At 36.5% G+C, this 16,666-nt stretch overlaps 1 protein-coding gene across 1 annotated transcript in view; it reads right to left on the reverse strand.

Moving 5' to 3' along the window:
- Window positions 1-16,666, reverse strand: part of IL1RAPL2 (interleukin 1 receptor accessory protein like 2) — a 760,470-nt gene that overhangs the window by 666,799 nt on the left and 77,005 nt on the right. Inside the window, exon 3 of the mRNA XM_081043405.1 lies at window positions 4,227-4,380. Coding sequence (XP_080899531.1) covers window positions 4,227-4,380 — 154 coding nt within the window. The remainder of the gene's footprint in view (window positions 1-4,226; window positions 4,381-16,666) is intronic.

Genomic DNA, 16,666 nt, shown 5'->3' on the forward strand with positions numbered 1-16,666 from the left:
TTCCTCAACTCTCTATCACATCTCTCGTATTTTCCACTGTTTTTCCAAAACCCACTCTCACCCCAATGTCTTAGCATTAACAGTAGAGACATAAAGGATCAACGAGCCAAGGCCAGGAAAAGCCGGCCTTCAAATGTGATGTGAAATTGTTTTCTCAGTGTATAAATAGCTGTCATTCTCCATGGCAGAGAAAAGTTATTCTAAGAAGCTATGCAGTCTAAATGATACCTGCAACAGTGTACTAGTTAGTTTTAATTCTGCAAAGTGAAAATTAAAAGCACTGACTGAAGCCATGCATTTGAACATCTTCACCAAAGACTGATCCCAATTCCCACTTTGCAGTTTTACCAGATTTTGCGTGTCCAGACTACTTTGCTACTACTGCGCAATAGTGACCCACCAGCAAATCTTTGAAACATACCCATAGAATAAATCTCTCTTTTTAGCCATAGTGTTTAGAAACCAGTGGGTTAAGAGATTATCCCTATTGTGTAAAAAGACACAAATCAGGAACTCTAGAGCTATCCACAAAGATCAGAAGGAGGGGTATTATTTGCATATTCACCTGAGGGCAGGTTAGTGTTTTTTCTAAAGAGCTTATGTGCATTTTTAAAAAGCTGCATAAAATCATGCATTTGTGAATGATTTGCCAGGTGAATGATAAATTATCTTACAAATACAGTTAACTAGTACTGGCTTTCTGCCTGTGTTCAGTTTTGACCTCAAGGCAGACAGTCTCCTCTAATTCCAAGAGACTGTTCCATTAGCTTCCCCACCCTCTCCCACTCCTCTCTCCTCCTTCTTCCATTATCACCTGTTCTAAGTTCTTGCCATCAAATAACCAATCCTGCCTTCTCTCTTTATGCTTCAATTATCCTTCTGCACAAAATACAATGTGAAAATAAAAGAAAAATAATCTACAAAACAGCAAGTAGCCACCTAAAATATGGTATGGGAAATACAACTGCTGGCTGTTGGCATCTTTGCCAAATGACCTAAACACACTGTTATACATGGCTCTTTGTTGTTAAACCTCTCCCTACTCATCTGGAGCCTTCAAAATAATTTTTTAAAATTTCTGCAATAACATCATATAGGTCTGCTGTGATTTATATATTAAAAATGTTCCAGGTAAGTTGCACTTAAATCAAATACTTTGTTAATGCAGTAGGAAAGCTGGCTATTTAAAGAAATACAATGACACATTATTTTATATGGAAAAAAATCATTTCATAAAGCCATGATTGCCTTCTAAATAATCAGTATTGGATGTTTGGGCCTTTTTATAACTGATCTATTTAAAGTAAGTAGCACTTATACACTTTAAGAGAAAACTTGTTTTACTGAAGAAATATTTCTCAGATTTATAAATTTTAAAAGAACAGTCAGAAAATTGCCTTTTAAAACTTTGATAATCTTTTAAAACTTGCATATTTACAAAACACAATCTTAAAGATCCTCTTATCTACATAATTTGGAATTAACCAATCCTATTAATTTCACATTGAAATTCCTATCCCATGCCTGAATATTGTTAAACTCAAAACAAGTATGAATGGGTTACTCTTTAAATAATCCCAGTCTTGTATTTTGAATTATGAGAGGAAAATCTGTTGGTTAATTGCAGTTTAATACTGAACATACACAGTACAGTGTAACTTAAATAATATTGCAAATAAGAATAAACCTTCACAGAGCAACCTCTTCAACTTCCATACCAAGAAGTGATTTTGTTTCTACATCAAGCATAATATATGAACTGTATAAATAAATACATAAACTTGCTATCTCCTTATATTAACAATGACCACTGACCCAAGATCATTTTGAATTATTTTTTTCAGCACATAATACATACTCAGTAATTCTTTATTTAAATGGTAATTGGACACATGACTCTTTCCAGTGGATACAGATGCTTTACCACACACTTCCCTGACAAGTTTCTCTTGGTGACCAAGAATCTGTATTTTCATGACAGCTCAGATGAAACAATATGAAGCCTATGAAAATTAGTTTCAAGGTGTGTGTGTCTGTGTCTGTGTGTATGTGTGTGTGTACTAACATGCTCACCAGGGAATCAAACCTATGACTTTGACTTATTTAGTACCATTCTCTCAACCAGTGTGTCTCAAAGCATGAACCTTGGAAGGCATGCAATAGAATCACCTGGACAAAAAGGCAAATTCCCAGTGTATGTACTATATTAGAATCTGGGGGAGAGATCTGCGAATCTGTATCTAAAGAGTCTCATCTTGAGCCTACCTGGGTTCTTCCATATGATTCTGATGCACATTATGCCTCTCAGAAGTTGGAGGACCTCTGGGAGGTCATGTTCAGGTGAAATTTTAAGGCCATAGTCCAGCTATACTAAAAGTTTAAGGTAAGTGAATTAATGCTTTAAAAAACATACAAAATAAGTAGTTCTAGATCTGCTTTTCCAGATTCTAAAAAGAAACTAAAGAAGCAAATGTGTTGTCACCATTACCCATTAGATAGGAGTATCAAGAGGTGTGGTTTTTACCGTATTCTGATCCAGATTAAAATCCAAGCCAAATAGTATAATGTGACAAATATGAGTAAATGATTCAAAAATGGAAGTGTTATACAAGCAATGGATAAGGATTGTGTGACTGGCCAAAGTGATGATGCTGCAAGATTTGTGCAGTCAAGTCACTTGTTAATAATGTACCATTGCCTACGATTGACTCTTCTTCTTGAATGAGGCAGAAAGTCTAGTTCATGTTGAGGAAATCAGAAATTAATCAAAAGTATGTCTTTGTATTTGGGATTGGCCCAATATGGTAGTTATTTTGGAAGCTCATGGAGAAAGAACATCCAATTCTAATCAAAAGAATAATTTAAGCCTTCACAGAAGGTACTATACAAATTCAGACTAAGAAGTAAAACTGTCATATATTAGGATAGAGAATGAGTTAAATTACATATATATATATATATATATATATATATATATATATATATATATATATATTAATTTCTAATAAAAATATATTTTTTACTCCTGGAGTTAATATCCAGCACTTTTTTAACTAGACAAAAACATGACTCTCAGAAATCAAAGACTTCTTTAAATATATGAGTTATATCAATGAACTTACTCAGCAAGTATCATTATTAGTAGACTAATTTTAACATTACCCTAAATGTTAACTGTTGCTAGACATAAACAAAAATAATACAGAAGGAAATCTGTATTCCTAACATTAGTGAGAGTATGTTATAATTAACCAACTAGTTGATATCAACATTAGATGACTAAATAGGTAACATGCAGGTACATTAGTAATAAGTTAATTAATGCAATCAATATTATAATTGTCCAGATAATGTCAAAATTTACCATGCCTCAGATTTTATCCATAATATAAATGTGTATCTAGACTTACACACAGATACACACACACACACACACACACACACACTACATATCTACAACATATAAAAGAAGAAGAAAATGAGTCAAGATTAGCTGAGGAACAATAGCAAGTAGACTTTTCGTCATGCAGTTTTTTAGGGTCCATCACATCCATTGTCAGAGATAACTTCCATGGTATCAGATTCTCTCCTATGTCTCTGAAAAATTACTTTCTAAAATTCTCCAGCAGGTAAGAATATTCTGAGTTTCTCTCTTGCACTACTGTGAATAGAATTACTGGTTTACACTTTGATTTTACTTCACATTTAAAATACACACATGCATGCCATTCTTTTGGAGTTGCTCCATTTAAAAATTACTAGTTTACAATAACTTCACTCATTTATGAACAATTTTGTATAAACGATATTTTGGATGTATTTCAAGAAGATTTCATTCCAAAAGCCCAACGGAACCTCATTCTGAGGCAACGCAAGGTTCACCTATAAGATGATTCTACCTATGGGTTAAGTTAGCATTCTAGAGTGGTTCCAGTATAGACTTTCTGAGATGCTTAGGAATAGTCAATGATATTTTCAAGAGTTAAGAATCTTTCATAAAGGCAGAGAATAGATAAACAGCAATTAGGCCATTGTTCCCTAAGTTAATTGTTCATATTCTGCATATAGCTTATCAGTACAACTTATTATTAGTGAACTTCTCAAATGTAGATTTGTAACCAATTCTAAATCCACAACATACTGCCTCTTTGTAGGACACTCTTTCTCCCCATACCAAATTATACTTAAAATCTCACTTGCCATAATTTGAAAGAACCAATTCCTACCTGTAACTTTCAATTCGGTTGTTCGTCTTACAAGTTTTCCTTCATATTTAAGTTCACAAGTATAATTTCCTCCATCTTCTTCTTGAACTTCCTGAATTAGAAGAGCATTTCCTTTCTGTATTATTATGCTTCTCCACATTTTTGGCTTGCATTCCTGCAGAGAATATATTTTCAAGTAAGCAGAAATAAAAATTCACATCACTAAGTCTTAGTACTGGCAAGTTAGTACTTTCAAATTTTTGTACTCTTTTGTTTCCAAAATATGTAACTAGACAGTTAAGTTATAGACTAGAAAATATCACAATTGTATCCAATTTACACATCACAAGTATCACCCTAAGAGCCACTTTAAAGGCCTGATCCCAAGAATAGAAAGTCTCTAGACAGATTCTGCAAAAACAGAAAATCATACAGGCTCCCCAAATGTAAAAGACGTATAGCAGAACTTTAAAAGTCACAAATGCCATCATAATGCCCTGGTTCTTTCTATTTGACAGGGATATTCCCTAAGAGTTCTAAGAGAATAGTGTCCATTTAGCAACACAGTACACTACAAGAGAGTCTTAAGCATTTTTAAAATTTATAATAGGTTTTTACATTGGCAATCATGTCAACAATGGTTTCCTTAATTACTTCGCATAGCAAAAGCTACTATTAATATTCCAGAGTGACCCTCCCCAGAGTCAAATGATCCATTTGGATGTTGGGGGAGGAACCTAGAATGTTACACTAAAGAGACTTCATCAAAATGGTGGCATGAGGAGAGCCTCTATAATGCTCCCCTGGAATTTACAACTAATCAAACAACAATAACTCCACAAAGGACTTCCTGTACAGCAGACAGGAAAGACGAACAGACCCACTACTGAATCCACCTAAAGGTGGGAGAATCTCGCCAGCCAGGGAGGAGGGAAGAGAGAAGTGCAGAGACAGAGCTGCGCAGACAGAGGACGCACACTTAGCTCAGTGTTCCAAGTTCGCTGCATCTCGGAAATACCGCAGCTGCGGGAGAGGGAAAACTCGGACTGCTAGGGCTCCCTGTATGGCCCACAGGGCTGAAGGGGCAGCGTATAACACGGCTGAATGAACGCTCACGGCAAAGACCACAGAAAAAAGACTGAGGGAAAGCTGAAAACGGTGGTTTAAGCCCTCACTGCCCAGCAGAGAACAGAAACCTTAGGCACTGAGACTAGCCGCCCCCTCCCTACCCAACCAGAGCACACCCTGCCCCCACCTTGCCAGTACTAGAAGACGAATAGTAGCAGTGTCAGATCTAAAGAACAGAATATTTGCTATTCTGAGAACTGTGCAACGCAGAAACAGATTTGCAGCCGAACTAGTTCGGGCAAAAGGGAGGTGAGCTGTGGAAGCCGGACCTGCTGTGGTGGTAGTCACCGCCATTGCTCTAGGCCACCTCTCACAACTCACCCCGCACCTGGCCCCACCTATCTGGAGGGATCCCTGGAGGAGTAAACAGAACTGTTGAAACATACAGGCTCTCAATCTGGTGCAGAAAGAGCTTTGGAACTTCAAAAGCTGTCCGCATACCCACAGGGACGTGGCACCCTATGACACAGGCAAACTGTTAACAGAGGAAAAGCCCATTTCCCAGGGAATCCCCCCCATTGTGTGAGAAGCTGGAATAGTGCAGAGAAAACATAGCACTACTGTGTGAGAGAGGAAAAGAAAGGCTGCAAGAGAGAGAAAATAAAACATTCTACCAACAAGTACTGGCAAACAAAAGAAAGACCACTTCCTATCAACCTGTTGGAGTAGCCACTCCTGTAGATGTCTAGGAAGAGAAATAATAAATCAGTAATTGCCATCAATAAACAAGGCAACAAGACAGCTCAGAAAGAAAGTGAAAAGTCTCCAGAAAAGGAACTTAAAGATATGGAAATATTTGACTTAAATGACAGAGAATTCAAGATTGCAGTTCTGAAAAAAACTCAACGAGATGTAAGAAAACACAGAAAGGCAATTTAATGAACTCAGAAACGCAATCAAAGAACACCATGAGCATTTTACGAAAGAGATTGAAATTTTAAAAAAGAACCAAATGGAATTTCTGGAGATTGAGAACTCAATAGAAGAAATTAAGAATGAAATAACTAGCTTAGGTAGTAGAGTTGACCAGATGGAGGAAAAAATCAGTGACATTTATGATAGAAACCTGGAAATTACACAGATGGAAGAAGAAAGAGACTTGAGACTTGAAAGAAATGAAAGAACTCTACAAGAACTTTCTGACTCTATCAGAAAGAACAATACAAGAATAATGGGCATACCAGATGGAGAAGAAAGAGAGAAGGGAACAGAGAATTTATTTTAAAAAATTGTTGATGAGAACTTCCCAAACTTTCGGACAGAACTGGATTCTCGAATCCAAGAAGTGAATAGAACACCTCATTACCTCAAACCCAACAGGCCTTCTCCAAGGCACATTGTATTGAAGCTTTCTAAAATCCACAAAGAAAGAATCCTCAAGGCAACCAGGGAAAAGACGATGGTAAACTACAAAGGAAAACCCATTAGATTATCATCAGATATTTCAGCAGAAACACTACAAGCCATGAGGGGGGGTGGAACCAAATATTCAAACTATTGAAAGAGAGAATAATGAGCCAAGAATAATATATCCAGCAAAGATATCCTTTAGATATGAAGGAGGAATAAAAACCTTTCCAGACATACAGAAGCTGAGAGAATTTTCTAATACACAACCTGCACAACAAGAAATACTAAAGAAGGCTATTCGACCACCCTCAACAGAAACAATTTGTGGCAACCAAAACATAAAAAGGGGGAAAGTAAAGGCCTGAATGGGAATATGGGAATGGAGAAAGTAACCGTGCTGAAGAAAATGGAATACTCTAAATATCAAACATTCTTTTCCATTAACTTAAGGGTAACCACTCAAAAAAAAAATCCAGAACTGAAATACATACTGTAATAAACGAAGAAAAATCATAGAACACCACCACACAGAAATAATAGACAACAACAAAAAAGCAAGAAACAATGGAAACACAGCCTTAACAGAAAACTAAAGATAGATGACAGGAAATCCTCACATATCAATAATCATCCTAACTGTAAGTGGACTAAACTCACCAATAAAAAAGCACAGAGTAGCAGATTGGATCAAAAAACTAAACCCAACCGCATGGTGTCTCCAAGAGACACATCTCAGCTACAAGGACAAGCATACACTCAAAGTGAAAGGCTTGAAATTGACACTCCAAGCAATTGGTACCCAGGGAAAATCAGGTGTAGCCATAATGATATCAGATGAAACAGACTTCAGGATGAAAAAGGTAACAAGAGACAAAGATGGACATTTCATAATGGTAAAGGGGGCTATACAACAAGAAGACATAACAGTCATCAATATTTATGCCCCCAACTAGGGAGCACAAAAATATACCAAGCAACTACTAACAGAATTAAAGGGAGAAATTGACCAAAACACAATTATACTAGGGACTTAAATACATCACTGACAGCTATGCATAGATCATCCAAAAAAATAAATAACGAAATAGCATCCCTAAATGACACATTAGATGAAATGGACATAATTGACAGATATAGAGCACTTCATCTTAAAACATCAGACTATACATTCTTTTCGAGTGTACATGGAACATTCTCAAAAATAGACCATATATTGGGACATAAAATCAGCCTCAGCAAATTTAAGAAGACTGAAATCATACAAAGCATATTCTCTGATAACAGGCTTTGAAATTGGATATCAACTGCAAAAAGAAGGCAGGAAAAACACAAATACATGGAGATTAAAAAACATACTTTTAAAGAACGACTGGGTCAAAAAAGAAATTAGTGAAGAGATCAAAAGATACATAGAGACATATGACAATGAAAATACATCCTACCAAAATTTTGGGGATGCAGCGAAAGCAGTTTTAAGAGGGAAATTTGTATCATTACAGGCCTATCTCAAGAAACAAGAAAAATACCAAATAAATAACCTCATGTTACACCTTGAAGAACTAGAAAAAGAAGAACAAGTGAAACCCAAAAAGAAATGAAATAACAAAAATCAGAGCAGAACTAAATGAAATAGAGAACAAAAAGACAATAGAAAAAATTAATATGATAAAGACCTGGTTCTTTGAAAAGATTAACAAAATTGACAAACCCTTAACTAGACTCACTAAGATAAGAAGATAGAAGACACTAATTAACAAAATGAGAAACGAAAAAGGGGAAGTTATCATGGACACCACAGAAACACAACGGATCATGCAAGAATACTATGAAGGAGTATACGCCACCAAATTCAATAACCTAGAAGAAATGGACAAGTTCTTATAAATATATAGCCTTCCAAGGCTGAACCATGAAGAACTGGAAAATCTAAACAGACCGCTCACCAGTAACAAATTGAATCAGTCATTCAAAACTTTCCCAAAAGCTAAAGTCCGGGACCAGATGGCTTCACAAGTGAATTCTACCAAACCTTCAAAGAGGATCTAATACCAATACTGCTTAAACTCTTCCAAAAAATTGAAGAAGAGACTGTAGTCCGTAACTCATTTTATGAGGCCTATGTTACCCTGATACCAAAACCTGGTAAGGACAACACAATAAAAGAAAACTACAGACCAATATCTCTGAAGAATACAGATGAAAAAATCCTAAACAAAATTCTAGCAAATCGAATACAACAATGCATTAAAAAGATTATTCATCACAACCAGGTGAGGTTCATCGCCGGGGTACAAGGACGGTTCAACATCCCAAATCCATAAATGTGATACATCACATAAACAAAAAAAGGGACAAAAATCATATGATTCTATCAATTGATGCAGAAAAAGCATTTGACAAGATAAAATATCCATTTATGATTAAAATTCAATAAAATAGGTATAGAAGGAAAATCCCTTAACATAATAAAGGCAATATATGACAAGCCTTCAGCTAATCTCATAATTAGTGGTGAAAAACTGAAGCCCTTTGCTCTACGTTCAGGAACACGACAGGGCTCTCCCCTATCACCTCTGGTTTTCAACATAGTGTTGGAAATTCTTGCCAGAGCAATGAGGCAAGAGAAAGAAATAAAAGGCGTCTAAATTGGGAATGAAGAAGTTAAATTATCACTCTTTGCACATGACATGATGCTATATATAGAAAACCCTAAAGACTCCACCAAAACGGTATTAGAAACAATAAATGAATACAGTAAAGTTAATGGCTACAAGATCGACATACAAAAGTCCATTGCATTCCTATATACTAACAATGACATCTCAGAAAAAGAAATACAAAAAAACAATTCATTTTGCAATTGCAGCAAAAAGAATAAAATACCTAGGAATAATCTTAACCAGGGATGTGAAGGACCTATATGCTGAAAACTGTATGACATTTTTGAAAGAAATTGAAGAACAACCAAAAACAAAAAAGGGAAGATAAACCATGCTCATGGATTGGAAGAAACAACATAGTTAAAATGGCTATATTACCCAAAGCAATCCTTGTACTACAGGGCTACAATAATGAAAACAGCATCGTACTGGCAGAAAAACAGACACATAGACCAATGGAATAGAATTGAGAACGCAGAAATAAAACCACATAAATATGGACAGATAATTTTTGGCAAAGAAGTAAAAAACATAAAATGGAGGAAAGACAGCCTCTTCAATAAATGGTGCTGGCAGAATTGGATAGCCACGTGCAAGGAATGAAACTGGACTGCTGTCTGTCACCATTTTCCAAAATTAATTCAAAATGGATCAAACAATTAAGCATAAGATCTGACACAATAAACTGCATAGAGGAAATCTTAGGTAATAAACGTATGCACCTTGGGTTCAAGGAGCATTTCATGAATTTGACTCCAAAGGCAATGGAAGTAAAAGCTAAAATAAATGAATGGGACTATATGAAACTTAAAAGCTTCTGAACAGCAAAAGAAACCATCGACAAAATAAAGAGGCGACCAACTGAATGGGAGAAGATTTTTGCAAACAGTGCCTCCGATTAGGGGCTAATATCCAAAATATACAAGGAACTCATGAAACTCAACAACAAAAAAACAAACAACCCAATTCAAAAATGGGCAGAGGACCTGAAGAGACATTTCTCCAAAGAGGACATACAAATGGCAAATAGACATATGAAAAAATACTCAACATTACTAATCATCAGAGAAATGCAAATAAAAACCACAATGAGATATCTCCTCACCCCAGTCAGAATGGCTATTATCAATAAGACAAATAATAACAAGTATTGGAGAGCCTGTGGAGAAAAAGGAACCCTCATACACTGTTGGTGGGAATGCAGACTGGTGCAGCAGTTATGGAAGGCAGTGTGGAGGTTCCTCAAAAAATTACGAATAGAATTACCATATGACCCAGCAATCCTTCTCCTGGGTATCTACCCCAAAATTCTGAAAATATTTATACATAAAGACACGTGTGCTGCCATGTTCATTGCACCTTTGTTCACAGTGGCCAAGACATGGAAACCACCAATATGTTCTTAGAGAGATGAATGAATAAAGAAGTTGTGATATATATACACAATGGAATACTATTTGGTGGTAAGAGAAGATGATATAGGAACATTTGTGACAATATGGATGGATCTTGAGAGTGTAATGCTAAGCAAAATAAGTCAAACAGAAAAAGTAGAGGACCATATGATTCCACTGATATGTGGTATATAAACCAAAACAACAAAAGAACAAGACAAACAAATGAGAAACAAAAACTCATAGACATAGACAATAGTTTAGTGGTTACCAGAGGGTAAAGGGGGTGGGGTGGGTGGGAGATGAGGGTAAGTGGGATCAAATATATGGTGATGGAAGGAGAACTGACTCTGGGTGTCGAACACACAATGGGATTTATAGATGATGTAATACAGAATTGTACACCTGAAATGTATGTAATTTCACTAACAATTGTCACCCCAAGATTTTTTTTTAAAAAAATGATTATGATACAGATTGTGTAAATAACAGTTGAGAGCAATGTCTACTTTCCACGCTATGGCATATACAACATCTTCTCTCCCTCTTGTGGCCCCCTCAACCCCACCATTTTCACAGACTTCTTAAATATTCATGTGAAGGTAGAATCAGTGCTGACGCTCAAGCCCCATCTCTGTATGTATGTATGTGTTGTGTGTGTGTGTAAAATGATTTGTGAAAGTAAATACCCATTTATTAGTGTTTCTTTTTTTACTGTAACAGTATTTTTTTTCTTTTATGCTAGCAGTTGTTTTGACAACAAAACACAAAAAATGGCACTTAAATTCACAGGTATAATATTTAAGAGATCGCTTGCTTTATGTCCAATACAACTACCCAGGCACATTGTCCAACAGTAAATAAAAGTAGTACTATCTAGGACATCTTGATATAAGAATTATTCACTCCCTGGGTTCTTTCCAAAGAACAGTTAAGGGTTTGTCTGAAATTATACTACATACCATGTCTGGCGAGATTTATCACCTATATGAGATTTGTTTCTGAGATAAACCTAGGAATATAAAGTTTCTGTGAAAACGAAGAAGAAAGTCTGAACAGAAAAAAAAAATATCCTAGCTGCCACGATTGTCATACAATAATAATCCACAATTATTTTCACTTTGCTTCCAACTCTGATAGCCTCAGATTTCTAAAGAATAATTCTGAAGGTCATTAAACAAAAATATGGTCCCTCTGGGCATTTTGAGAGAAAAGAAAAATGAAAACTAAGCTGCTTCACTTTCACATAGCAGTGGTGGGGGCAAGCAAATGAGTCCACACACTATTCTATTAAAAGACAAATGGCACTGTTTTCTAATGTTATTTTGCAGGGAAAGTCCATAAGCAATTAGTTCTAACCATTTTCCTTTTCCTTACACACTGCTTTGTTTTTACCCCCCGCCCCCACGAATTAAAATCGAAAGCATGTATAGACATTAGAAAATCACTTCTGATGATGAATAGCCTGAAATCCTTACATGAACTTTGGGATAGATCTAGACAGTCCCAAGTACTTTGCAACTTGATATCCAGCCTTATAAAGGATTCTTTGTACTCAGTAGAGGTTTGTTTGTTTGTTATTTAACTGTGGCATAAAAAAATGTAATCTTCAGGTCAACTCTACCCTTCTTCAGACAATGTTGTATGGATGAAGAGGCAAATTGGCTTTACAGCAACACAGATCTAGGTCAAAATGTGGGGTTCTCATTTCACTGATATGTGGTATATAAACCAAAAAGAACAAGACAAACAAATGAGAAAGAAAAACTCATAGACACAGACAATAATTTAGTGGTTACCAGAGGGTAAGGGGGTGGGGGGTGGGTGATGAGGGTAAAGGGGATCAAATATATGGTGATGGAAGGAGAACTGACTCTGGGTGGTGAACACACAATGGGATTTATAGACGATGTAATACAGAATTGTACACCTGAAATCTATGTAAATTTACTAACAATTGTCACCCCAATAAATTTAATTAAAAAAATGTGGGGTTCAACCATGTTCTGTGATCTTAGGCAAATTTGCTTAACTTCTTTAAGTCTCAGTTGCTGACAATGCATATGAGGATAATATACACTACCATGTGAGCAGTCAGAATCCAGAGGTGTACAGAGTGTACTAATTACACTCTTGTTGGGCACCACTATATAGAGTGGTCATCCAATACACAGAATGTGTTCCATCCCTAAGTTTCACAATCCTGGATTACATCTTCTCCAAACCACCATTTCTGCTTGTGAAAATTAGTACTAATTAACTAATTAGATTTTTTTTAAAAAATCCTTCACTAATTGGTGATCCATCCTCCAGCAATATGATGCTTTAACCCACTGAAAATGTATACCTCCTAAGAGGCCACGCCAGCACTAGTCCTAGCAGGTGGGTAGAGGAATTATATTTTGTTCAGAAGAGACTTATAGATGACCATCCTGTTCCCACCAACCCATCCTTCACACAGTCATCTTGCTGGCTATCCCAACCACATAGAGGTATCTATATGGAATCTCAGAAATCTTCCAGGCTCTTTACTCCATTATTTGAAGCATCCCTTCCCTAAATTGTTGGCTCCTAGGCTTAATACTGTCACTGCTTTTCCCCTGCCCAAATCTTCCCAACACCTCTTTCCTAGTGGACACACAACACTGAAATACCTCATTGCCCACGGATATTTTTAATTTTATTCTGACAGGCTGTTAGGCAAAGAAGTTTGAAACATTCAGGTCGAATCTCAAGATGGCTATTTATCCGAGGCAAGAACAAACCACCAAAGCTAAAAGTGTGATCAGGCCCCTAATATTATCTTCAGTGTGTAATTCCTCTATTATGTAATGCCCCCTGAGACCATTAAAATTGATGTCATCAACGTGAAAGTTTTGCTGAGGGCCAGTCTTGCTGGAGATGCCTGGGGGTGACACACAGCTCAACTTCATGGCCTGGCTCACCTCTCATAGAGCAGTTTGTTATAGGAAATCCTTGCTCCGTCAAAATAATGTCAGCCCTTAAAGCTCAGCTTCCTTCCCTCCCTTCCAGCCTTCCTAAGTGGTAGGTCACATGCTAGCAGTTGCTGGGTTGGGAGCCCGGGATGTTCAACAGAAACATCTGTTGACCAAGCCCCGTGAAGTATCCTGTTTGCAGCCACATTTGGATTTGGGAGTTTCCACCCTGAAATATTTACCACTGAATTCATAGTCCACTTTTGAGATAATATCATTGTACCCACAGGTGTTTTTCAATCAGTTTGGTTTCTTGGTCATGAATACATCAGTGCTATTCAGAACACACGACTCATTTCTCATGGCAAGAACACCAGGAAGATTCATTTGAATAATTATTCTGACACTGAAGTTCAGACACAAGACAGCTGTGCAAACATAAGCCAATGATATAACCTCTGGTCCTTAAAGCACCTTTGTTCAAATACTTAACACCCATCCCCTCAGACCCAATTTCTCTCCTTTCCCCTGAAGTCTGAACTATTCCATAGAGAACCTAGACATCTGCCTAACAATCTGTAGGGATCCTGAACTTTCTTCAAATTCAATATAGAAGAGATAGGAGCACAACGGTGAATTAGGCTTCAAACTTGCCTTTCTCATCTCTATCTCTACACGAATTGCCTAGGATAAGCCACTTTAGAAAGTCTTCCCCCTCCCCAGCTCCATTTCTCCAACTTTCTACCTTTACAGTCCTAATGTTGATGTTGTTACCCACAGTAGTTAAGAGTATAAGTTCTAGTTTCACATACTTGCGAAGGAATCCCAAGTTGTATGTTTTTGAGCGTGCTACTTAATCGAGCTAAGACTCAATTACTTCACCTATTAAAAAAGGTGGTGAAAATATTTGCCAAAGATGATGATTATGAGGATTAAATGCGTTAATACGTGTAAAGTATCTGTAATACAGACTATCCTGTACTAAAACCATTCAATAACATTAACTATTATTTCTATTATTGTTCTTACCCTCAGCCTTCTGCTTTCAGATGACATACACATCTATGATGACATGTTAATGACTGGCAGGAGATAATGTGACACACATTTCTATAGGAGTCTGGAGATAATCCTAAAGACAATCTAAAGTTATTCCAATGCTGGGGTTGACTTCATTTCTGATCCGACATGCAAAGAACTTGGACGTTGTCATGACCATCTTCACAACAAGAAAAAGGCTGAACAAATGGGAAAGCAGCAACAGTTCTTATATCCATCAGCTAACTGAGGTAATAGTGAAAATTACTGCCTCAGAAACTGGAAAGACAGGCAGCAGCTTACTGAGAATAGAAGAAGACACAGGAGCCAGAAACTGGTAGGAACACTCAAACATAATCGACTAATTTATGTAGACTATGAACTAGCTTGAGAAATGAAATCCCCCGGGGCCCTGCCTTGGGGTGGGCACACGTCTGTGAGTTTTACCTCCAGGAACCCCATCAGGTTTTCAGGGTGAAGATCAGAGAAAATTACCCTCACATTTCAGGCAGAGGAAGGGGAAAGTAATCACTTTGAAATATATCCAAAGACTTTCGTTCTCCTTAACAGCCTTTCCTTAAAGGACCTGGGGGAAGGGAAGTACCCAAATCTAGCCCCATTCTAGCCTTCTAAGTAGGGTAAGAAAAATAGCCAGCTCTAACCCCCTCTATCTTTCCTGTCTCACCTAAGGGTGTTGGGACATAGGAGGGAAGCTGAGAAGCACTTGTGATGGTCACAGCTCAGGAACAAAGCTCAATAAAAGACTGAAATATAATCACAGGATTACAGAATGCTTTCCTTCATCCGATACCTTACCAAAACATCAATAGGGCTCCTGTATAATAATAGAATATTATAGCTGAAAGAACTGCACAACTCAGACCTTATTTAAGAAGAAATCTCCTGGGAAATCCAAAGATAAAAGGGAAGTGAAAATCAAGGACACTAGAGAAAATTTTAGCATCTAACCCCTATAGCTACAGCAAGAAGTAAACACAGCCGAACTCTTAGCCAGATAAATGTTAAAACCTCACACAAAAGACCTATCTATTCATATATATACACATATATATAAATCAGGGGTGCCAAAAAAATGTATTCAAGTGGACACTTTGATCAATGTTGTCAAACAGTAGTTCGCTATAATCAGAAGTGTCTGGATGCTGATGGTAAACACTTTGAACACCTCTTGTAATAGCAGAAGTAAAATGTGACTTGTATTCATCTTTTGTTATGGGTATATATTGAGTATTACAATTTTAATACAGTTTTCCTTTCTTAAAATGTGTATACATATTTTTGACACCATCTCTGTGTGTGTGTGCATGATTTTATATAAATATATATATATATATATATATATATATATATGTACACTTTTTAATTTTTTTGTTTGAGAGGTTATTAGTGTATCAAGTATTCTTTTTTTTTCCTTTTTCTTTTTTTAATTTATTAGGGTGACAATTATTAGTGAAATTACAAAAATTTCAGGTGTACAATTCTGTATTACATCATCTATAAATCCCATTGTGTGTTCACCACCCAGAGTCAGTCCTCCTTCCATCACCATATAGTAGATCCCCCGTACCCTCATCTCCTTCCCCCACCCCCCTTTTATTTGAAGAGAGAGCAAGCATCAAAACTAGACTCAGATACAACACAAGTTTAGGAACTACCAGTCTGAGAATGTAACATTAGTATGACTAATATGTTACTGGCTCTGAAATATTGGACAACATGTAAGAACAGAAGAGAAATACAAACACTTAGAAAGAATCAAAACGAAAATGCTAGAAATTGAAATACTGTAACAGAAATAAAAATGTCTTTGATAGGCATATTAATAGACTAGACATGGCTGAGGAAAGAATGAGTGAGTTTGAAAGTATGTCAATAGAAACCTCCCAAACTAAAAAGCAAAGAGAAAAAAAATGAACAAAATATCTAAACTGTGG

This window comes from Rhinolophus hipposideros, assembly GCF_964194185.1.
Source record: "Rhinolophus hipposideros genome assembly, chromosome: X".
In the NCBI taxonomy this organism is placed as follows: domain Eukaryota; kingdom Metazoa; phylum Chordata; class Mammalia; order Chiroptera; family Rhinolophidae; genus Rhinolophus; species Rhinolophus hipposideros.